Here is a 23,876-nt window from a genome sequence, read left to right as displayed (position 1 = left end):
TTGTCCTGGAGCTGGGCGGAAAGGTGAGTTTTCAGGGTCCCAGGGTGGAGAGGATAGGGAAGGTGGGGGTGGGGGTTGGGGGATGGTGCAGAATGGGCAATTGGGATGTCCAGGGAGAGGCCGGGGGGGTGGGAGGAGGTCCAGCAGCCACTGAACCTTAAGGGGTGGGGCACCCAAAGTTAGAATGTGGCTTCTGATGGAATCCTCCCCACCTTCCTCCTCGAGGCCCAAGCCTGATCATTTTTTGGGCATCCCCCATACCCAGGAGAACCCCCCCCCCACCCCACCCCCAGCCTAAATATTGAGGCTGGGTGGGAAACAGCCCCGGGTGGCCATTAATTGGCCACTAACTGGGGCCAGGGCAGGCTGCCCATCCCAGGCCTCACTGCCCATCCCAGGCCTCACTGCCCATCCCAGGCCTCACTGCCCATCCCAGGCCTCACTGCCCATCCCAGGCCTCACTGCCCATCCCAGGCCTCACTGCCCATCCCAGGCCTCACTGCCCATCCCAGGCCTCACTGCCCATCCCAGGCCTCACTGCCCATCCCAGGCCTCATCCCCCCCAGCGTGTAAAATCGCTGAGAGATCGGGGTGGGCGGGAACCCAACTGGAAGCTCAATCACTTTATTTCACGTTCCGCCCCAGCCCCCACCTGCCTAAAAAAAACCCCCTGGTGGGAGAATGTGAAATTCAGGCCTGAATCTTCCACATTTCCAAATTGATGCATTCTTTGACTTGCCATGAAGAATTTAACAGAGAATTTCAACGGTACATTTTTAATAAAAATGGTTTCTAGATTGGTTTAAATAATCTATCTCCTCCCTACAGATTAAAACCCACCAGGTTGTTCTTTACAGCTGGAGAAGCCTGGAGTGCCGAGATCATCAGATCCCTGAAGACAGCCATGAAACAGTCGATGCAGTTAATTAGAATTTTCTTTGCCGCTTTGTTAAATGTCTGAAGCTCCTCCACCAACTGGCCATTCAGTGCTTCGTAGACTTTCTTTGCGTCGTTCAGTTCCTCCGCGGCTTTCTTTTCCCTCACGCTTTCAGACTGCTTGAGGCAGCTGACATAATCGAGCAACTTGTCGTAGCGTTTCTGTATGAGCTTTTGAGGAGCTGAAAATAGGACCTGTAACGTGGCAAGTGGCACCACCACCAGCCTTTCCAAATGGTCTTTCTAAAACGAAAGCATAAAGATGGGAGTAATGCAGTTAGCCTCAGGATAGACACAAGCTGATTTTCTGACCTACGTTGGCTCACAGCCTGGCAACACTTCACATTTAAACATTTTCATCCTTGTATTAAAAGCATCATCCATCCCTATCTCTGTAACCTCCTCCAGCCCGTTCAACCCTCCCTATCTCTGTAACCTCCTCCAGCCCCTACACCCCTCCCTATCTCTGTAACCTCCTCCAGCCCCTACACCCCTCCCTATCTCTGTAACCTCCTCCAGCCCTGCACCCCTCCCTATCTCTGTAACCTCCTCCAGCCCTGCACCCCTCCCTATCTCTGTAACCTCCTCCAGCCCCTACAACCCTCCCTATCTCTGTAACCTCCTCCAGCCCCTACAACCCTCCCTATCTCTGTAACCTCCTCCAGCCCTGCACCCCTCCCTATCTCTGTAACCTCCTCCAGCCCCTACAACCCTCCCTATCTCTGTAACCTCCTCCAGCCCCTACAACCCTCCCTATCTCTGTAACCTCCTCCAGCCCTGCACCCCTCCCTATCTCTGTAACCTCCTCCAGCCCTGCACCCCCTCCGAGAACTCTGCACTTCTTCCAGTTCTGGTCTCTTGCACATCCCCGAGTTCTGTCGCTCCACCAATGGCGACCATGCCTTTGGCTGCCTGGGTCCTAAGCTCTAGAATTCTCTCCCTAGGCCTCTGCACTTCTCTATCTCTCTCCTCCTCTTTGACAGGCTCTTGGTCATCTGACCTAGTATCCTTATGCGGCTTAATCCGATGATGTTCCTGTGAAGCCCCTGTGGGGTGTTTAACTACACGAAAGATGGGGAGTCGAATGGTCAGAAGAGGTCAAGGTAAGTTTCAAAAATATTACTTCATTGTGGTATCATTTAAGGGAATGGAAGAGGCAGGAATATTTTTCTGCCTGCCCTACATGGAGACTTTGGACCCATTAGGGACAAGGTGGAACCACTCATCAAAGTTGACTTTATCTCCTTCTTTAGAATTGTTTAACACTCGTTCCTGGTATGAAGGCACCGCTGGCTAGACCAGCGTTCATTGCCCTTCACTAATTCTCCTTGAGGAGGTGGTGGTGAGCTGCCTTCTTGAACCGCTGCAGTCCCTGTGGTGTAGGTACACCCACAGTGCTGTTAGGGAGGGAGTTCCAGGATTTTGGCCCAGCGACAGTGAAGGAACGGCCGATATATTTCCAAGTCAGGATGGTGAGTGACTTGGAGGGGAACTGGCAGGTGGTGGTGTTAACTTGTTTTAATGGTACGCAGATGGCAGGCATTAACTTGGGATTCACCTGAATTCACTATAAATCGATACAAAAAACTGTGGTTGTTGGCTTAGGTGGTGTATGCTTCTAATGTGTACCTCTGTGAATAATTATAAAAATATGTAAAGATTGACTCTAGTTAGGTCCTTCACCAACTGGCTTTGTGGAATAGAACAGTGGTGTTCTCATGCATCTGCTGCCTTTGTCCTTCTAGGTGATAGAGGTTGTGGGTTTTTGGAAGGTTCTGTTGAAAGAGCCTTGGTGAGTTTCTGCAGTGTATCTTGTAGATGGTACACACTGCTGCCACTGGGTGTCAGTGGTTGAGGGAGTGAATGCTGAAGGTGGTGGATGGGGTGCCAATCAAGCAGGCTGCTTTGTCCTGGATGGTGTTGAGCTTCTTGAGTGTTGTGGGAGCTGCACTCATCCAGGCAAGTGGAGAGTATTCCATCACACTCCTGACTTGTGCCTTGTAGATGGTGGACAGGCTTTGGGGAGTCAGGAGGTGAGTTAAACGCTGCAGAATTCCCAGCCTCTGACCTGCTCTTGTAGCCATGGTATTTAAATGGTTTTTAAAATACTAAAAATAGCAATCATCCCCTCCCAGTTTTCCCTTTTGCAGCTTAAATAATTACTCCACATGTTACGATCCATCAATCGTTCAGGCTTCCCTCTTACATTTTCCTTTAAATGGCTGGAATATTCTTTTTGTACCAGAACTTGGATAAAGCCCTCTCCAAGTTGGAGACTGTGAACATTTACACCTGGAGGACAGAGGGGGGGGGGACGTAGAGGAAAAAGGAACAGAAGGCCATTCAGCCCCTCAAGCCTGTTCTGGCACTCAACTAGATCACAACTGACAGACAATCTGCAGTTCCTCTGGGCTGTATCTGATCTCGTTGTTGACACTGAATTGATTGGGGATGTTCTTCCACCTTGGCACTGGTCACCTACATGAGCGTATTCATTTATGGAAAATAGCAGAGATCCTCCCAAAGGGGTTTGGTACAAAAATCAGTGACTCAAGTGGTCAGGGAGGCAGTCCACACTGGCACAGGGTTGCCAACTGCCTTTGGGTTATTCCTTGTGGTTTTATCAGAAGAACCTCCGACCTCCAACCAATCTATTCACCCAAAGACCTTTCTCCCCCATCACCAACATTTCGATAACCTTATAAAACTAAACGTTTAAAGAAAACGATGAAAAAAAACCATTTTTTTTACCAAGCCCTTTGGATTTTTCTCCTGGGTTTTGCTCCCAGCATTGTCTAAGAGGTTAATCTTTAATTGCCAGAGATTCCAGGGCAATACTGGGAGGCGGGGGGGGGGTGGTTGGCAACCCAAACATGAAAGGGGGTTATAACGTCACGTAGGGTACTCACAAAATGTTCAAAGGAATTTTGATAGTTCTTCAATTCCTGAAGGGGGTCAGAATTTCTGTGGTCACAATCCTGTAAAATTCTCTGAAGGCCATGAACATTCTGAACAGCTAATAACATACCTTCCTGAACAAGAAAACAATCAACCATTAACAACTGCAAAACACAATCATTATCCTATTGTTCAAAACACCTTTAAGAAAATAAAGATTAATGATGAAAAATTAGCTTGGGTTTAGGGAACGCATGTTAAAAGCTTGAGTGCAGTACATAACTGAGTCTCTGATACTCGGCCCTAATCTCCGGAATTCTTTCCCTAAACCTCATTCTTTGCTCTTGTAAGGGCCAGTTCTTCGACCAAGCTTCTGGCCATGACTCTAATATCTCCTCATGCTGCTCAATCAAATTTTGACTGATCTCACTCCTGTGAAGCACCTCTGGATGATTTATTCCACTAAAAATGCGATATTAAGCAGTTTTTGTTGTTTTTTTTTATCAATCAATGTAATTTAATGCTTTTATTAAAGCTATTGCATGTTTGTAGAGGTCATATCTAGAAAATGGCTGACGGCAAAATCATGGTTGGCACAAATATATTGGCAAAAAAAAAAACTGGTTAAGTACAATCGCAAATTTCTTTCATGGGATGTGGGCGTTAGGGGGCAAGGCTGGTATTTATTGCCCATCTCTAATTGTCCTTGAGGAGGTGGTAGTGAGCCATCTTCTCAAACCGCTGCAGTACCATGTTGTGTAGGTGCTTTCACAGCACTTACAATGCTTTTAGGGATAGAGTTCCAAGATTGCTGCATATCTGCATATATAGGCCAGACCGGGTAAGGACAGCAGATTTCCTTCCCTAAAGGGCACTGGGTTTTGATGACAATTGATGATTCACTACTGGGAGTATCCTTCAATGCTGGATTTTATTAAATGAATTTAAATCCTATCAGTTGCTGTATTGGGATTTGAACTCACAGCCCCAGGGCATTGGCCTGGGCCCCTGAATTACCAGTTCAGTGACGTTACCACTACACCTTTAAGCATTAGTAATGTGATAGAATGGGTGATCAAGAGTGCCATCTAGTGGTACTAGCTTAGCAATAACCTGCTCACTGATGATCCGTTTGGGTTCTGCCAGGGTCACTCATCTCCTGGCTTCATTACAGCCTTGGTTCAAACATGGACAAAAGAGCTGAACTCCCGAGTTGACATCAAGGCAGCATTTGACCGAGTGTGGCATCAAGGAGCCCTAGCAAAACTGGAGTCAATGGGAATCAGGGGGAAAACTCTCCGCTGGTTGGAGTCATACCTAGCACAAAGGAAGATGGTTGTGCTTGTTGGAGGTCAATCATCTCAGTTCCAGGACATCACTGCAGGAGTTCCTCAGGGTAGTGTCCTCGGCCCAACCATCTTCAGCTGCTTCATCAATGACCTTCCTTCCATCATAAGGTCAGAAGTGGGGATGTTCACTGATGATTCCAAAATGTTCCACACCATTCACGACTCCTCAGATACTGAAGCAGTCCCTGTCCAATATCCAGGCTTAGGCTGACAAGCGGCAAGTAACATTCGCACCACACAAGTGTCAGGCAATGACCATCTCCAACAAGAGAGAATCCAACCATCGTCCCTTGATGTTCAATGGCATTACCATCACTGAATCCCCCACTATCAACATCCTGGGGTTACCATTGACCAGGAACCTAAGTGGACTAGTCATATAAATAATGTGGCTACAAGAGCAGGTCAGAAGCTAGGAATCCTGCGATGAATAACTCACCTCCTGACTCCCCAAAGCCTGTCCACCATCTACAAGGCTCAAGTCAGGAGTGTGATAGAATACTCCCCACTTGCCTGGATGAGAGCAGCTCCCATAACACTCAAGAAGCTCGACACCATCCAGGACAAAACAGCCCACTTGATTGGCACCCCATCCACAAACATTTACTTCCTCCACCACCAATGCACAGTAGCAGCAGTGTGTACCATCTACAAGATAAACTGCAGGAATTCACCAAGCTTCCTTAGGCAGCACCTTTCAAACCCACGACCGCTACCATCTAGAAGGACAAGGGCAGCAGACACATGGGGACGCCACCACCTGCAAGTTCCCCTCCAAGTCACTCACCATCCTGACTTGGAAATATATCGCCGTTCCTTCACTGTCACTGGGTCAAAATCCTGGGACTCCCTCCCTAACAGCACTGTGGGTGTACCTACACCACATGGACTGCAGCGGTTCAAGAAGGCAGCTCACCACCACCTTCTCAAGGGCAACTAGGGATGGACAATAAATGCTGTTCTAGCCCGTGACGCCCACATCCCAGAAATGAATTTTTAAAAACCACCATCTCCTGCTCATGCCAATAAAATCCATTTCCATTCACTAAATTGCTAGAAAAATGTTGTTCATCTGGAGCCAATAAACAAACCCAAACCCAAGCAACCAAATAACAAACAGAAATTCAAGTGCTTTGAGTGGTACCTTAGACAACACAAACCCCATTTCCTACAGCTAAATGTTTATGGTAAACAACAATGTAAATAATTTCAGAATTCATAAATATCCTGTTCAAAGTTTTCTTTGCAGTGTTGAACCTCTGCCCCTCTTCACCAGCCACTCTCAGGGCCTGGGCTAACACAAGTCAGTTGTGGCTCAGTGGGTAGCACTCTCTGCTTGGAGTCAGTTAGCCATGGATTCAAGTCCTGCTCCAGAAATTGGAGCACAAAATCCAGGCTGACACTCCCAATGCAGTACTGAGGGAGTGCCACACTGTCAGAGGGTCAGTACTGAGGGAGTGCCGCACTGTCAGAGGGTCAGTACTGAGGGAGTGCCGCACTGTCAGAGGGTCAGTACTGAGGGAGTGCCACACTGTCAGAGGGTCAGTACTGAGGGAGTGCCGCACTGTCAGAGGGTCAGTACTGAGGGAGTGCCGCACTGTCAGAGGGTCAGTACTGAGGGAGTGCCGCACTGTCAGAGGGTCAGATGTGATTTCCGTTTTATACATCTGTGCACACTTGTCACCCTGAGCATATTGAGATAAGGCTCTCCCGAGACCCAACAACTGGCACCTGGCCCATGAAAGTTCATTGAGTGAAACATATTCTTATTATTCCTGTAACCTACATGTAGTAGAAAAGCTTACTGTACCAGTGTAAAGTTTATTAACTTTCTGGCTTTAATACATGTCTCCACAGATAAAGAGGCAGTTCAGTTTTCTATAACTTACACATAAAATAAGTCCCAAAAGCGGCTGTGATTATATAACTTCAGTCACCAACACAAAGTTGGGTAAAGCCTTGTTAATAATCAACTCATCAACAGCACTGACATTTACCTGAATGTTTTGAAGGTAACAGAAAGTATTCTTTGAACAAAGTCTCACAGCCTTCTCCAAGTTTCGAAATGTTTTCTCTTCTCTATCAAATGTCTCATCTTTGACCTGTAAATAACCAAATACAATTTATGCAAATGCATATACAAGGCGACATTTCTAACCTGCAACTGGATAAGCCATTAAGTCCTATCAGTTGCACACATTCGTCCAACTCAGCTGCAAACAACATCTGGGAGTCAGTCTCCAGCCAGCCAAGTGGTCGGCCTGGACAAGCGGCAGAGGCTTCACTGTTGCCAAACTGTATGGTTTTAGCTGGTTAAACACCAGCAGAACGTACGAGCAAACTAAACTAATCAGTAACTCAGCTTCAATGCTGAGATGGTGTATGTCCCTGCCAGGATATATCATCAGATATATTATAATTATGTAAACATAAGAGAACTTGGTTTTAAGGGCAAAAGTTCCAATCTGTTCGGCCTTTGCACACACTGGAAGTGCCTATTGCAATTCACTGTCAATGGTCAAAGAGTCACAGACTGGGTATTTGATTTAGGATTACACAGAATATTCAGCATAGGGGCAGATCCAGCAGCCCAACAGCTCCATGCTGGTGTTTTTTGCTCCATATGAATCTCCTCCAACCCCACTTTATCTCACCACAAACATATCCTCTGATTCTCGTCTCTCACCTGCTTATTGAGATTCCCCTGGGATGCATCTTTGCTGCTTGTCTCCACCACTCACTGTGGCTGTGAGTTCCGCATTCTCACCACTCTCTGGGTAAAGAAGTTCCTCCTGAATTCCCCATTGAATTTGTTAGTGACTGCCTTATATCTGTGGCCCCTAGTTTTAGGCTCCCCCAACAAGTGGAAACATCTTCTCTACATTTACCCTATCAAACCCTGTTGTAATCTTAATGCCCTGTGTCTGGTTACCTCTTGGCTCTCACTTTTCTTTAAGATGAACTTGAGCAGATGATTGATCAGTAACTGTATCCCGAAGAACTGCTTGGGATCACCTACTGGGATTATCGTATCTGTCACAGAAGATCAACTCAAATCCAGCTCCCATTGCTGCTGATGCCATCTTAAAGCCAATTAAAAATTCAAGGAGTTTCTAGCCCAGACCCTCCTTCCTGTCTAGGATATGAGCTCATAAAACTAGCCTCCAGGCAAAGCAGCTGTCAAGCAAGGCCCCAGTTGTTTCGTTAGCTCTTCATGGCTCTGAAGAAGAGTCATGCGGACTCGAAACGTTAACTCTGTTCCTCTCTCCACAGATGCTGCCGGACCTGCTGAGTTTTTCCAGCATTTTCTGCTATTGTTTCCTTAGCTACGTGGCGGACTCGGATATCGGGATAAGAGGCTGGAAAGTCAAAACTTGCTGAGAATTCTGAAAGAGCAACCATAGTAACTCATTCTGAGGGCCGCAGGGGTGGGTGTGTGGGAGGATACTGATAAGATGATGGAATGGGCCAAGAGATAGCGGATGGAATTTGGTATTTATTAGCAAAACTATGAAAGCAATAATTATACTTTGAATGGGGTGGCGATGTGGAAAAGCTGAGGGGCTTGGGCTCCAGATTCACGGTATCTCAGGGGGATAAAGGTGATAAAATGGAGATTTTGATTAGCTTTTTTTTAAATGACAAGAGCTATAGAATACAATTCGAAATGTAATGTGGAATCTATATAACGACTACTTGTAATTATTTAACAAGTTTAACAAATAAAATATCCCAAAGAGCATCATAGGAGGATTATCACAGATACATCAGAAAATAGTAAGACCAAAAGCTTTGTCAAATAGGTCAGTTTCCGAGGGCATCCTAAAGCAGGAAGGCGGAGGGTGGGGGGGAGGTTTTGGAAGGGAATAGCAGAGCTCAAGGTCTTGACAGCTGAAGGCTTAGGCACCAATAGTGGGGCAAAAGGAATTAGGGATGTACTGGAGGCCAGATTTGGAGGGGCTCAGGGTGTTGTGGGCTGGAAGTGGTCAAAGAGTTAGGGAGGGGGGCAAGGCTAAAGAGGGACCTGAATACAAAGGATGACAATTATAAATCTGAGGCAGCGTCAAGACAAGTCATCGAGCACAGGGCTGGTAGGTGATGGGGCCCTGTCGCTAGGTTACAGGGCAGCAGAGTTCTGGATGAGCTGAAGCTTGCAGAGGAGGTAAGGTGAGAGGCCAGCCATGGAGTCTCGGATAGTTGAGTCTGGGAGATGCCAAAAGCATGGGTAGGGGTTCCTGCAGCAGATAGGTGGAGGCAGAGACAGAAATTGGAGATATTATGGAATTGGAAGTGAGGATCCTTGGTGGAGAAGGTAATAGGTCGAAGCACAGCTCAGGGTTTATAAAATGGAAAATACCTGCAGCTCCCCCCCAGTCAGGATCTTCAGGTGACTGGTGACTCGATTGGACTTCTTTCTGATTGACCGAATGTTCACCTTGGACAGTTTGTCTCTTAGAGACTCATCCTCCTCACTTTTCTTGTACTTCATCACTAGGGAATAAGTTGCAAGTGAAGTAAATTAGTCCTACAGTAGAAAATTTTACGTGCGTCTTTCTTAGGACAGGTTTTGAAAGCCCAGTTCCAGAGGAATGTGACGTGAGTGGTGTTTGACTCTCAGAGATCCTGCAGCCTCTGATGAACTTACCCGGTTATCTCTCGGTCATTTGGTAAAATTTCACCATCACAGCAAACACATTGCAGAAGAGGGGAGAAACTAAACTCACTGTACAGCAGCTGTGTCCAAGGCTATTGTTTTTTTTGATTTATAAATTGTTAGGACCACAGGGCCTTAGAAACCACATCTTATAAAGTTGAAACCTCAATCTTCAGAGAAACTGCTATTCTGTTTTGGGTTCATTCAGCAAGTCACCAAACATAAAGGTCAAATGGGCCTTTTTAATTAATTTATAATTTATCATCTATAATAAAAATATAAATACAAAGAGAACTGATTTGCTCAGTCTCCAATGGCCACATCACCAGGCTAAGAAAGTCAGAGCCCAAAGGCCAGAATTGCCCCTTCACGCTCCCACCCCGCACCCCTCCAGACCCCCTGCCGACTGCAACAACTGCCCCCCAGGCTACCACCACTGTCCTTCCTCTCCACCTCATGTTTTATCATTACCCCCCTGCCCCCCACCCCTCCCCAAGTTAAAGCACTGCCCCTTCTCCTCAGGTTATACCACTACCCATCCCCCACCCCCCTGGATTTTACCACTGCCTTTTCCCCTGGGGTTATACCACTGCCCCTCCCCCAACACCTCCTGGATTATACCACTGCCCCTCCCACACCCCACCCCCAGATTATACCAGTGCCCCTCACGCCCCCCCAGATTATACCACTGCCCTCCCTCCCTCCACCCACCTCCCCACCCCAGATTATACCAGTGCCCTTTCCCCTGGGGTTATACCACCTAAACGTGCTTCACATTGGCCAATCCAGAGTTTACGCTAGTTTCCCAGGTGAAAGGGATACATCTAAGGCTTTTCTACCCAACTTTTTAGGTTTTTAGACAAGTCAACAAAGTTTCCAAAGGAATTTTACATTGCAACAAATTAATTTCAGAGATGCCCCTATAGGGTAAACCTGTAAACTGTATCCATTTCCAATCTGATGTGGAGTGTGGGCGTGGAGGCTCTCATAGTCTCAATGACATTTACAGCACAGAAGGAGGCCATTCAGCCCATCGTGTCCACACTGGTCAACAAACATCTGACTTCACTAATCCCATTTTCCAGCGCTTGGCCCATAGCCCTGGAGGCTATGGCAACACAAGTGAATATCTAAATACTTCCTAAAGGTTATGAGAGTTTCTGACTCAACCACATTTTCAGGCAGCGAGCTCCAGACTCCCACCACCCTCTGGGTGAAACAATTTCTCCTCAACTCCCCTCTTAGCCTTCTACCTCTTACCTCTTACCTTAAATCTATGCCCCCTGGTTACTGACCCCTCCACTATTGGAAAAAGTGCCTTTCTATCCACCCTGAGGCCAGTGGGATCTTCCATTGGTTAAGACTGTATGCAGTCTCTGGTCTGGACAAGGGGATGTAGGCAATGAGGGGTGAGAAAAGGAGGTGGACACTGGTGACAGTGTGGGGGGTGTGGTGCTAAAGTTGCCTCTCTCAGCAGCAAACCCTGCTACTGATTTGGGCTGAGACTCTGTATAAACTGGTCTGACTCCACATTCTGCTCATACTTGCCCTGACTGTGCCCCTAAATCCAATGGCAAGGTCATGGATTTTGGAAGGGGCTACACCAAACTTCTTTCCTCATTGGTCTGTTTTCTACCAATCGAATTGCAGAAAACCTTTTCCAAAATGTGTTGAAAAGAATAATCTCCTCCCATCAGACTTTGGGATGTAATTGTCCACGACTCCGCTGGATTTGGTTGGATGTTTCATTTACTCTTGGCAGAAGCTTCAGTCACATGGTCCGGGCAATTTTCACTCCCAAAACCTGTGATAAGTATCTCCCTTTTATATCTAAGTGTTTACGATGATGAACAACAGGCTTTTTTGAACAATCTCCTTACCCAGATCTTTCCTCCTTTTAAACTCGTTAATGTTCACATTGATTTGCCTCACTGCTGCCAACGCATCTTCAACTGGTTTGTGGTCTGCATGTAACTCTGGGGTTGATTTGAAAAGCTCACTCAGTAGCAGTGGGTACTTCATCACTCGTTGCACTGGCTTAATAAGCAGTGAGCCCATGTCCAACAAGGTGGATTTCCCTCTAGAAACAGAGACAGAAACACACACACACACACACACACACAGAAGCTGTTATGTGCCAAACAGGATTCTATTTCTACTTACAAGCAAACAATTTTAATCAATGTTTTACAGCATTTTGAAGATCTAAGAACTCAAGTAGATCATTCAGCTCCTTGAGGTGTTTTAAGATGATTAAAAGAGCTGATAGTGTATATAGAGAGAAACTATTTCCTCTGGTGGGAGGAGCCCAGAACAAGAGGGAGGAACCTTAAAATCAGAGCCAGGCCATTCAGGGCGCGATATAAGCAAACACATCTTCATACAAATGGTAGCAGAAATCAAGAACTCTTCCACCCAGTCCAAAAAAAAAAGTTACCGAGGATGAGGGTCAATTAGAAGGTTTCATTGAGAGAAAATTAATTAATAATTATCAGTTAATTCAATAATAGAAAATAAACAATTTTTGTGATCTGGAATGTGCTGCCTGAAGGGTGGTGGAAGCAGATTCAATAGTAAATTTCAAAAAGAAAATTGGATAAATCCTTGCAGGGAAATGTATGCAGGGCTATAGGGAAAGAGCAGGGGAGTTTGTCTAATTGGTTAGGGCTTTCAAAGAGACAGCATGATGGGCTAAATGGCCTCCTTTTGAGCTGTATCAGTCCATGACTCTAACTTGGATTTATATAGTGCCTGATTATGTACTCCAGGCAGCCTAAAATACTTCACAGCCAAAGAATTACTGTTGAAGAGAAGTCACTTTATGCTGCCAATATGTTCAGAGCAAGGTTCCATAAACAGAAATGAGATAATGAGCAGTTCATTTCTTTTCTTTCAGTGGTGTTCACGAAGGGAAGAATGTTGGCTGGGATTCTTCCATGTTTTTCTTTGAACAGTACACTTTGTGATCCACCTTAACAGGGCCTCGGTTTGATGTCTCATTTGATAAAAAGGACATCTGATAACACAGCACTCAGTCAGTATGACATTGGGTTATCAACCAGGATTACATACTCAAGCCCTGTAGTGGAACTTGAACTAACTCAGCACTAAGGGCTATCAACTGAGCAAAGCAGGCTTTCAAGCCTTTAACAGCATCACTGAGACAAATTATTTAGCCAAATAAGGCATTGCTGTTTGTGGGAGCTTGTTGTACACAATTGGCTACCACATTTTCAACATTACAACAGTGACTACACTTCAGAAGCACCTCATTGGCTATAAATCACATTGGGATGTCCCAAGGTTGTGAAAGGTGCCTTACAAACGCTCACTCGAAACCAACCTCTTTCGGGCTTTGCAATATATTGGTGAGACAACATTTTTGGAGTGGGGGGAATGGGAAAGGATCCCAGGAATGAAGGGAAGCCAAATATTTGCCCAGATGGAGTGGGTTTCCATGGGGGATTGAAAAGGACCTACTAGAAAACAGAGGGGGGAAACAATGAAGGGACATTGAGGTGAAGCACAGTTGGATAAGTACCTGTTGCAAAATTTGGGTATGAAATAGACTCATGGGAGAAGGTTTCTTGATTCTAAGGCCTGTCCGAGGGAACGCATTGTTCTTACTTTGCTGGTTAATGAGTGAAAGCATTCAAACTCTTGGGATTTGAACTTTGCAACCCATTGCTGTTGGTACATTGCGACATTTTATGATACGGTCATAAAAGTATCACAGTTTACATCTATTGTTATCCATTACACATTTAACTACTTTTTTATATGTATCCCTTTCACAGGATGTGGGCGTCGCTGGCTCGGCCAGCATTCGTTGCTCATCCCTATTTGCCCTTGAGAAGGTGGTGGTGAGCATCAATTGTACAATCCCATATTCTATTTATTCCAGGCAGAACTCATGTGTTTACATTTCACCTATAACTTTCCACATTGTTCGAAATTCACGGTTCTCACTCAATTTATTTTCGGGAAATATGTAGCTCTTGTTGTTGATATTCCAAATGTCTTTTCTGAGAAAGGTAATACCTATAAATTTTAAATGAATGATTTGATAATGAGCTTAATTTATAACCCTGTCTGTTTTGGTGGGTGACCAATAACTCTGGGATAAACATTCACTCAGATATTTAGAGATTATTTTCCTGAATTAATTGTCATGTCGGCAGGGCAACCAAACGATGACTAAACAGCCACAGAACAAATAGAAGTTATTCTAGTGAAAGGTCTAATGCATAAATCATAGTGTGCTTAAAGAGAGCCAGAGTGAGAGCAAGAGGACGTAGGAAAGATAAAAGTGGAAGCAATTTTTTTGGATAAAATTGTATACTCACTGTTCCTGGTATATTTTCCTAATTTTAAAAGAAATAAACCATAATTAAAACAAGTTAAAAACTTAAATAAAAATTTAGAAAAAAAAACAAGTTGAAGGCTATAATTTAACAAAAAAGATATATTGCTGAAAAAAGAGACATGCTGTAGAAGTTTTTCATCTTGCACTCATCAGGACAGATACAAGAATACCAAATTTCAAAGGGAGCAACGATTTATACTGCATGAGAAAAGGGTGCCGATTGGTTGGCCCTGATGAGTGCAAGATGAAAAGCTTTGACAGCATGTCTCTTTTTTCAGTATAAGTCATGTTATTCAGTATCACCGGGCAGCTTTTCAGACTCTTATATTGGTGCTCTCCTCCAGGTGCGGGTACTCTTCGAACTCACTGAACACTTCCACGTCAAAAAGAATGTGGATCAGATGCAATGGAGAACAGGTTCAGCACTGTGATCATTCTACCTGATCCCCAACAAAGGGCTGCCAACTCTAGTTGGAGGCATTCTCGGAGGTTTGATCACATGATTCTTGACCACATGACCTCTGATGTTATTTGAGGGATTAATATTGGCCAGGACACAAGGCGGGGGGGGACTTAGAGAGCGAAACAGTGGCCTGGAATTTTTTTGCCTCCACCTAAAAGGACAGGCAGGGCCTCGATTTAATGTCTCATTCAGAAGAGAGCACCTCTGGCAGTGCAGCACTCCCTCCGTACTGTGCTGGGAGTGTCAGCCTCCATTATTTAGTGAAGCCTCTCATGTGGGACTTGAACCCGAACCTTCAGGCTCCTAATCAAGATTGCTACCCACAGTCGACTCATTTGCTGACTCAAAACACCAATTACTTACTTCAGCGCATCAACTTGGTTTCTTAAAAGCCGCTGAATTTCGTCGTCTCTGTCGTATGTTTCAAGCAGACTGTTGGCGTCATCGTGATGATAACAATAGATTTTATAAACCTCTTCTAACGGGGTTTTAAGCTGCAAAAATATTTCACCTGTTTAAAGAAGTGAAGACAATGCAAGTTAAAAAAAAAAAGTCCTGGAAACAGGCTGAAGTCTTCACACTTCAAACACACTAAAAAATAAATTAATCCTACAAGGACACTTAACTGATCTCGGCCAAGGTCAGTGTGAATAACTTTGGCCTCACACGCTGTTTGCTTCACCATTGGTGGCTGTGTCTAAGCCCTAAGTTCTAGAATTTTCACTCTAATCCTTTCCATTTCTCTTTCTCTTTCTCTCTCCACCTTTAAGGCCTTCATTAAAACTATTTGATAAAGTCGCCCTTCCTATTACTTCATTTGGCTGATTATACATCCTTGGGATGTTTCTAAGAATCAGAAGGTGCTGTACAAATATCAGTTGTTGTTGCAATCGGTCTTAAGATTGGTCTGGAAAAGGAAAAGAGCCAATCAAGAAACCTGTTCCCGACTGTTTCCAATGACACATGTCCATTTCACCTCCTCCACCCTCACCTCCTTCACCCCACCCCCCTACCCCCACTGTCCCCAACCCCCCCTTCACCCCCATCACCCCCTTCACTCCCACTCCCACCCCCACACCCCCACCTCCTCCTCCATGTTCTGTCTGATATCATGGCTCCAGCATGCCAACGCATCAAAGTCTCCATGTGAAACATGGTGGTTGCCTTGGAGACCCAGGTCCAGCAGTTTGTCAGATTTGCGTTCGGACCTGTACTCCATTGCTGTAGCCAAAGGTGCGTTCCAGCAGTGGCTAGGTGAGAGGAGGATGGGGTACCTCAACCTCCCTCCAGGTGCCCCTTCTCCTCAAGGAGTCAGGAAGGGGCTCCTTGGGCACCCCAGACACCCCGGGGAATCCACCCAGGACACTCCAAGGGTGCCCTGCCACTCCAACTCCCCTCTGCCTATGACCCCATCAACTCCAACAGGTCAGGCCATGGGGGTTGCCCGCTGAAGCCATCTCAGACAACAGGGCATAGCAGTCTGCAGGCTGCCTCCACTTCTGCTGTGGGATGTCGGAGCTGCACCTGGATGTAATGGTAGAGTTAGGAAAATTAAGAAGTTTTGAATGCACAGGTGTTCGTCCACTGTGGATAGTTTGCACCATTGTAAATACATTTCACTTTTCCTCTTCAAGTCTCAGGTAGTGAATGGCTAATCAACGTGATGCAAGGTCCCACGTTTATCCCCATTATCACCCATTTCGTTCCTCCATTTCATTCAGCCTCACTCAATCTCATGACAGTGATTCGCCTCTAGTTCCACATCAGTGACATGAACAAAGACACTTTCTATATCAAAACGATGGACAAGACACATGTAACCCTCGCCTCTCAGACAGACATTATGTGACCTCCTAAGAATCGGTCAAGGTTATTGATTATCCTGATGCTCTCGCACTGAAATCTGTAGTCTGTGGATGTTAAGTATTAGTCACAACCAATGTTGGAGTCTTTTCACCCAAACGCATTTATTTTATTACTGTGAGGTTTTGGTTAAAGCAGTATTATCGCTGAATCTCATGGCCTTTCATGCCTCTGCGCAGTGTAATTTCTTCTCTGCATACAAAGCTGAATGTCATTCCTTTATTAGCCCCCACTCCCCCGATACATGGTGCTGAGCGATGGGAGAGCATCGGTTCCACTTGGTGTGTCTTTTTAAAATTTGTTTGTAGGATGTGGGCATCACTGGCTCGGCCAGCATTTATTGCCCATCCTTAATTGCCCTTGTTCAGAGGGCACTTTTAAGAGTCAACTCTGGAGTCACACGGAGGCCAGACCAGGTAAGGACAGCAGATTTCCTTCCCTAAAGGGGATTGTGAACCAGTTGGGTTTTTACAACAATCATAAATCATCATTTTAATTCCAGATTTTAATTGAATTCAAATTCCACTATCCGCTGTGGTGGGATTCGAATTCGGGTCCCCAGAGCATTCCCCTGGGTCTCTGGATTATCAGTCCAGTGGCGATATGGCTATGCCGCTGCCTCCCCCTCTGCTGGATGGGGATGAGTGTGTTCTGTCAGAGCTGTGTGATGAACCCGTCCACTCAGCGGTGAGAAGCAGAGGCCAGGATTTTACGGCCTCTCCCGTTCGGTGGGATATTATGGTTCTGACGAACCGAATGGAGATTTAAATGGTTCGCCGTATTCTCCTTGGCTGCTGGGTCAAAACTGTCTGGGCCACGTCTCTCCCAAAGGCCAGGCATGTAAACTTGGCACCCGTCCAACAAATGTAGAGTTATGAGTTATGAATTTTGGGCTCGGCACGATGCTGAACTCTTCTTCCGCCGCCTTCGTCTCCGTGCTCACTTCTTTGGGCAGGAGTCCTCTCCCCGTTCAACGGATCCTTTTACCCACCTCCAATATTCTCCCTCCACCTGGACCCCTCCCTCTGGATTCTTACCTTCTCTTGATCTTTTCATTGAGAACTGTCGGCGTGACATTAGCCGTCTCAATTTCTCTGCTCCTCTCACCCATTCTAACCTGTCTCTCTCTGAACTTGCTGCACTCCGTTCTCTCAGGTCCAACCCTGACATTGTCATCAAACCCGCTGACAAGGGTGGTGCTGTTGTTGTCTGGCGCACTGACCTCTACCTCGCAGAGGCTGAGCGTCAACTCGCAGACACTTCCTCCTACCTACCCCTGGACCATGACCCCACCACTGAACATCAAGCCATTGTTTCCAGGACTGTTACTGACCTCATCTCCTCTGGAGATCTTCCTTCCACAGCTTCCAACCTGATAGTCTCCCAACCTCAGGCCCGCTTCTACCTCCTACCCAAAATCCACAAACAGGACTGTCCCGCAGACCGATCGTGTCAGCCTGTTCCCATCTCTGACACTTCCCTTCCCTTCCTTGACCTCTCTGTCTCAATTTCTGGTGATAAACTGTCCACCAATATTCATTACAAGCCTACCGACTCCCACAGCTACCTCGACTACAGCTCCTCACACCCCGCTTCCTGTAATGACTCCATCCCATTCTTTCAGTTCCTTTGCCTCCGTCGCATCTGTTCTGATGATGCCACTTTCAAAAACAGTTCCTCTGACATGTCTTCCTTCTTCCTTAGGAGGGAGAGGAAGGTGTGAGGGCGGATGCGCGGGTGATGGGCCAGACACGGTTGAGGGCCCTGTCAACTACCGTGGGTGGAAAACTTCGGTCAAGGAACAGATGTGACGGAAGCGAAGCAACTGAGAAAATGGGATGGAGTCCTTACAGGAAGCGGGGTGTGAGGAGCTGTAGTCAAGGTAGCTGTGGGAGCCGGTAGGCTTGTAATGAATATTGGTGGACAGTCTATCACCAGAAATTGAGACAGAGAGGTCAAGGAAGGGAAGGGAAGTGTCAGTGATGGACCACGTGAAAATGATGGAGGGGTGGAAATTGGAAGCAAAATTAATAAATTTTTCCAGGTCCCGACGAGAGCATGAAGCAGCACCGAAGTAATCATCAATGCACCGGAGAAAGAGTTGTGGGAGGGGGCCTGAGTAGGACTGTTCCACATACCCCATAAAAAGACAGGCATAGCTGGGGCCCATGCAGATGTCCGTGGCCACACCTTTTATGTGGAGGAAGTGAGACGAGTTTAAGGAGAAATTGCTCAGTGAGAGAACAAGTTCAGCCAAACGGAGGAGAGTAGTAATGGATGAGGATTGTTCGGGCCTCTGTTCGAGGAAGAAGCGGAGACCCCTCAGACCATCCCGGTGGGGGATTGAGGTGTAGAGGGATTGGACGTCCTGGTGAAGAGGTGGGGGTTGGGGCCAGGGCACTGGAAATTGTTGATATGATGTAGGGTGTCAGAGGAATCACGGATGTAGGTGGGAAGAGACTGGACAAGGGGAGAGAGAATGGAGTCAAGATAGTCCATGTGGATATTCCCGTCCTTCCCAAACCCTATAATGTTGATGGCCCCATGCCCTTTGTCGACCTGAATCCTCCCTTTCTCAAGACCACATGCACCCTTACTTTCTGGGATACCTCCACACCATCCCCCCACCACCCCAATGAGACCATCCAATACCACACCGATACCACCCCCCCAACCCAAGACTTTTCAGCTACAGGCTTACAAGATGCAGATGCCTTCCCTGACCATGACTGTGTCATCTGCCTCACAGTATCACACCTCTAATCCCCAGGAGCAAGTGACTGACCACACCCCTGCCCACCATGCTGTGCATGACCTTCACTGCCCAGAGAGGCCTTTCCCTCTGGGACCAAGACATGTGCGCCATGCAGAGCCCTCTAACATGGCTGCGCATTCCCAAGTCTCTCTCTTCAAGATGCCCCCAACAGTGTGGCCTCAGCCGCACAACAGTCTCTGACTCTTCCGTGGACTGTCTTATAACTCTTGCTCCTGGACAGTCTTTCACTACTCAACTCTGTTCATTGACCGTTCCCTAGTCCTGTTCTTCTTCCCCCTTCCTTCCCTGTTCCACCCATTCCCCCCACCCCATAGTCCTGCCTTCCCCCCCCACCCCAGTGTTCCACAACGCCGCCCTCCCCAGTCCTACCTCTGTCTCCTCCCTCCCTGCTGGCATCGCCTCCTGTGGCTAACCTTGGCACAGTTTGTGATACAGGCAACCAAAATCTAGCAGCAGCCATCTTAAAAGTAGGTGAAAACAATGTCTACATACCTCACAGTCATTGATAAACCGAAGCTGGCCAGGTGCATGCCACATGTATACAATCGGGAAACAGGCCGTTCTAATTATCCGCTAGTGGGGCACATAATTTGGGGAGGGAATGTGATTCTGCCCAGTTGGCCTTTTAATGAGCTTTCATGAGATGCAAACGGATGCAATTGTGGTTCCTGACATAGATCAGCAGGAAACTCGGCCCATCTTTACCCCACCATCAAAGTCGGGAGAACAAAATTCCAAACTAATTTCCTGCCAGTGGGAAAGTGACGTTCCATCGCGCCAAAGTTAGTGCCCCTGCACGCCAAAACCTCATCCACCGGGGCGGGATGAGGTATCAACCAGTCATTAAAAAAAAATTAAAAACTCTTAACATTATATTTAACATGTCCCTGCTCATGTGATAGGGTCACGTGAGGGGACATGTTTTATAACATTTCAAAAATCTTTTATTTTTTTATTTTGAAAAATGTTCATCTCACCGAGGCAGCTGCGTCTCTCAGGGAGATTTTCAAGTGCGCGGAGTTCACACTCGTCCTCCTCCTTCCCCCGCTACACAGGCCACCCTGAGCGCTGCAGCACACGTTTCCCACCGGGCGGGCCTTAATTGGCCCCACACAACGTGAAATCGCGTTCCGGCCCCTATCGCGGGTGGCAGTCGGCTTCCCGACCACCCTCACCTGACCCCGTCGAGCCCGCCCGACAAAGGAAACATCCACCCACCCCCCCACCCCACCCCCGGTGTGAGAAGCAGATTACAGACCTGAGAATGCCCAAAATCAGCAGCAGAGCTTTTTATTCCCATTGGTAAATAGAGGGTAGGTACTTACTGAACTACCCGAAATACTTCACAAGCTTCGCCTTTGCAATTGGCACCTATGGTCATGGCTTCTAGCGCCATCAGCTCAGTGTAGGAAGCTGCCTGGTAAGAGTGTGGAGGGTGAAAGCGTTGGCAACTCTATTTCACATCAGTAAATCAGCGTCAATCTCCCGTTTCACATGAACGAGAGAATTGTGGGGAGGGACATTAAAGATTTAAACTATTTCTCATTTTCTCTGTTGATTGTCAATCAAATTCATAAGGAAGACAAGGCTATTATCCAACAGTAACATGAATGAATTCCAGCCTTACTCCCAATACAATAATGTAATGCCTGCTTCAAGTTGATTTCACTGGAAGAGACAACATTTACTGACAGTGTAAGCGCAGGTATGAAAGCTTTACAAAAAACAAAAAGCTTTCTTGTGTGTTATAAATTGAGTACTAGAGTAAAGAGTTAATTATGCATTTGTATAAAACATTGGTCAGGTCACAGCTGGAGCACTGCGGACACTTTTAGAAAGAACATTAAAAGCCATAAAAAGTAGGCAACATAGATGAAAGGGTGATGCCAGAGATGGGAACTGTGGGTTTAAAGAGAGATTCGAAATATTGTGGGGGGGGATTTGCCACTAGAGCAGAAAAGTCTAAGAACTTGAGAAATAGGAGGAGTAGGCCATTCGGCCCCTCCAGCCTGCTCCCCCACTCAATAAGGCCATGGCTGATTATATATCTCAGCTCTGCTTTCCTGCCCAATCCCCATAGTGATTGATTCCATGGAGAGGTGATTGAATAGAGGCTTTTCAAATTACAAAGGCTCCGATTGAGTGAATTGAGAAGATGATTACTCTGTTTAGGGAGTTAGAAACAAAGGGGTAATATCAAGAAAGTAAGGAGGAAAATGGCAAGATATTTCTTTGCGTGGAGCGTTATTATTGCAGGATGGAACACTTTGCCACAGGCTGCGGTCGAAACAGAGACCACTGCATCTTATAAAGAAAGAAAAAAAGAGATAAACAATTAAATGTAGAAGTGGATATAGGGCAATGGGCAGAGAACGAGATTGGTTTTAAATTGCTCTAGCACAAAATCGGTGAGGTCAGATAGAGCTACACGGCCTCCTACTGCTCTTTAAAGTTCTGGTTCCTATAGGGATGTCCGATTGTTAAACACAAGTATATTCTAATTCACTGCTTACATACCGATCATTTGCATTTCTGGTTCATCCTCAGTGACAGCATATTGTAACATTGACAGGAGCTTGGCTGATATCTGATGGACTGATTCAATGTTGCGGAATAACCTGTCCACATCGAGACACTCCATCTGCAGATACAAACCCACATCAAGTTACAAACACATGCCACAACAAAGGTAACACAATCTAGTCTTTGTTGTATTTATCTACTACCGCACTAGGTGGAAATAAATGGTAAAGTATCTCATCTCTTTGAGCTCAGGAATCCAATAACATTGCATTTACAGCACAGAAACAGGCCATTCAACCCAACTGGTCACATAAGTCTTTTCCCACCCTACTTCATCTCACCTTATTAGCATATCTTTATGTTCCTTTCTTCCTCATGTGTTTATTTAGCTTCCTCTTCAGTGTATCTACACTATTCATCTCAACCACTCCCGTGTTAGTGAGTTCCACACTCTCCCCACTCTCTGGGTAATGAAGTTTCTCCCGAATTCCCCATTGGGTTTATTAGTGACTGTCTTATAATCATGGCCGCCTGTTTTGGTTTGCCCCACAAATGGAAATATCTTCTCTATGTCCACCCTATCAAATCCCTTCATCATTTTATGGACCTCCATCAGGTCACCCCTCAGCCTTGTCTTTTCTAAAGAAAAGAGCCCCAGCCTGTTTTACCTCTGCCGATAACTGTAACTGCTCAGTCCTGGCATCATCCTGGTCAACCTTTCTCACATCTTCCAATGCCTCATTGGGCTAATGTCACTTCTCCAGTTCTGTAAAATGCTGTCATTCTAACAACCTCTCACCATTTTAGCCCAGGCGGAATCATCTGATGTATCAAAACTTTATTTCTAATCTGCCTGGTAACTCTCTGAGAACAAGGTTTAACGGTGAGCATTCAATAAAACTAATGTACACGCACCCTCGCGCACGGACGCATATAACCACGGGCAGGGATAGAACAAACCTGACTTCTTTTATTCCCTTTTCTTGTCCCATCAGTGTTTTTTCTGCCTTGCACCATTATTTAATGCCTCCTGCCCTCTAACCAATTGTAGACCTTCCTTTTTCCTTTTCACTCCCACTCCCCTGCCTCTGTACTTGCTCAAAACCTATCACATCCCTTAACTTTTTCCATTCTGATGAAAGGTCATCGACCTGAAAGGTTAACTCTGTTTCTCTCCCCACAGACCTGCTGAGTGTTTCAGATTTTCAGTATTTTGTGTGTGACTTGCTTCTCTTTTCTTTTCAACAAACGCTCTTGGAAACGAACCGTTACCTGTGTGGCATTATACACCTGTCGATCATTATGTGAAAGGACAAGGAAAGGGGAAAGGATGGGGAGATGGGATAGAGGAAAAGAAGAAAAGGAAGAAGGGGAAGAGAAGGACAATGTAAAAGCAGCATCTTGGACATAGGCCAATCACAACTGCAAGTGATGTCAGGTATATGCAAAGATACAGAAAATCAGTTCAACACGATACACACATCTGTGATTCACCAACGACTATTCATTCTTCAGTGGGTTAATATGATTGCCCTTACTCCATATTTCAACAACAACAACAACTTTCATTTATTTAGCATCATTAACATAATTAAAATGCCCCAAGGCGCTTCACAGGAGCCATCATCAAAGAAAGTTTCACACCAAGCCACTCGAGGAAGCATTAGGACAGGTGACTAAAGATTTGGTCAAAGAGGAAGGTTTAAGGAGTGTCTCAAAGGAGGAGAGAGGGATTTAGGGGGGGATTCCAGAGCTTAGGGCCTGGGCAGCTGAAAGCACGATGGCGGAGTGATTAAAATCAGGGATGGACGTGAGGCTACAGTTGGAGGAGTGCAGAGAACTTGGTGGGTTGTAGAGCTGGAGGAGGTTATAGAGATAAGGAGGGACAAGACCATGGAGGGTTTTGAAACCAAAGGTGGAAATTTTAAAATCGAGGTGCTGCCCAACTTGGAGCCAAGGTAGATCAGCATGCACAAGGGTGATGGGCGGACAGAATTTGATGTGAATTAGGATTGGCAGAGTTTTGGGTGAGATCAAGTTCAATCTTG

General features: G+C 46.1%; 1 protein-coding gene across 1 annotated transcript in view; it reads right to left on the bottom strand.

Moving 5' to 3' along the window:
* Window positions 1-23,876, bottom strand: part of arhgef38 (Rho guanine nucleotide exchange factor (GEF) 38) — a 76,508-nt gene that overhangs the window by 20,118 nt on the left and 32,514 nt on the right. Inside the window, exons 3-10 of the mRNA XM_078568642.1 lie at window positions 21,823-21,946; window positions 15,030-15,177; window positions 14,184-14,201; window positions 11,718-11,917; window positions 9,541-9,674; window positions 7,181-7,285; window positions 3,846-3,968; window positions 841-1,179 (exon numbers count right to left, since the gene is read on the bottom strand). Of these exons, the coding sequence (XP_078424768.1) occupies window positions 841-1,179; window positions 3,846-3,968; window positions 7,181-7,285; window positions 9,541-9,674; window positions 11,718-11,917; window positions 14,184-14,201; window positions 15,030-15,177; window positions 21,823-21,946 (1,191 nt within the window). The remainder of the gene's footprint in view (window positions 1-840; window positions 1,180-3,845; window positions 3,969-7,180; window positions 7,286-9,540; window positions 9,675-11,717; window positions 11,918-14,183; window positions 14,202-15,029; window positions 15,178-21,822; window positions 21,947-23,876) is intronic.

The sequence above is a fragment of the Cetorhinus maximus genome, chromosome 1 (assembly GCF_964194155.1).
Source record: "Cetorhinus maximus chromosome 1, sCetMax3.hap1.1, whole genome shotgun sequence".
Classification (NCBI taxonomy): Eukaryota; Metazoa; Chordata; class Chondrichthyes; order Lamniformes; family Cetorhinidae; genus Cetorhinus; species Cetorhinus maximus.
This window is presented reverse-complemented; position numbering and strand designations above follow the sequence as displayed.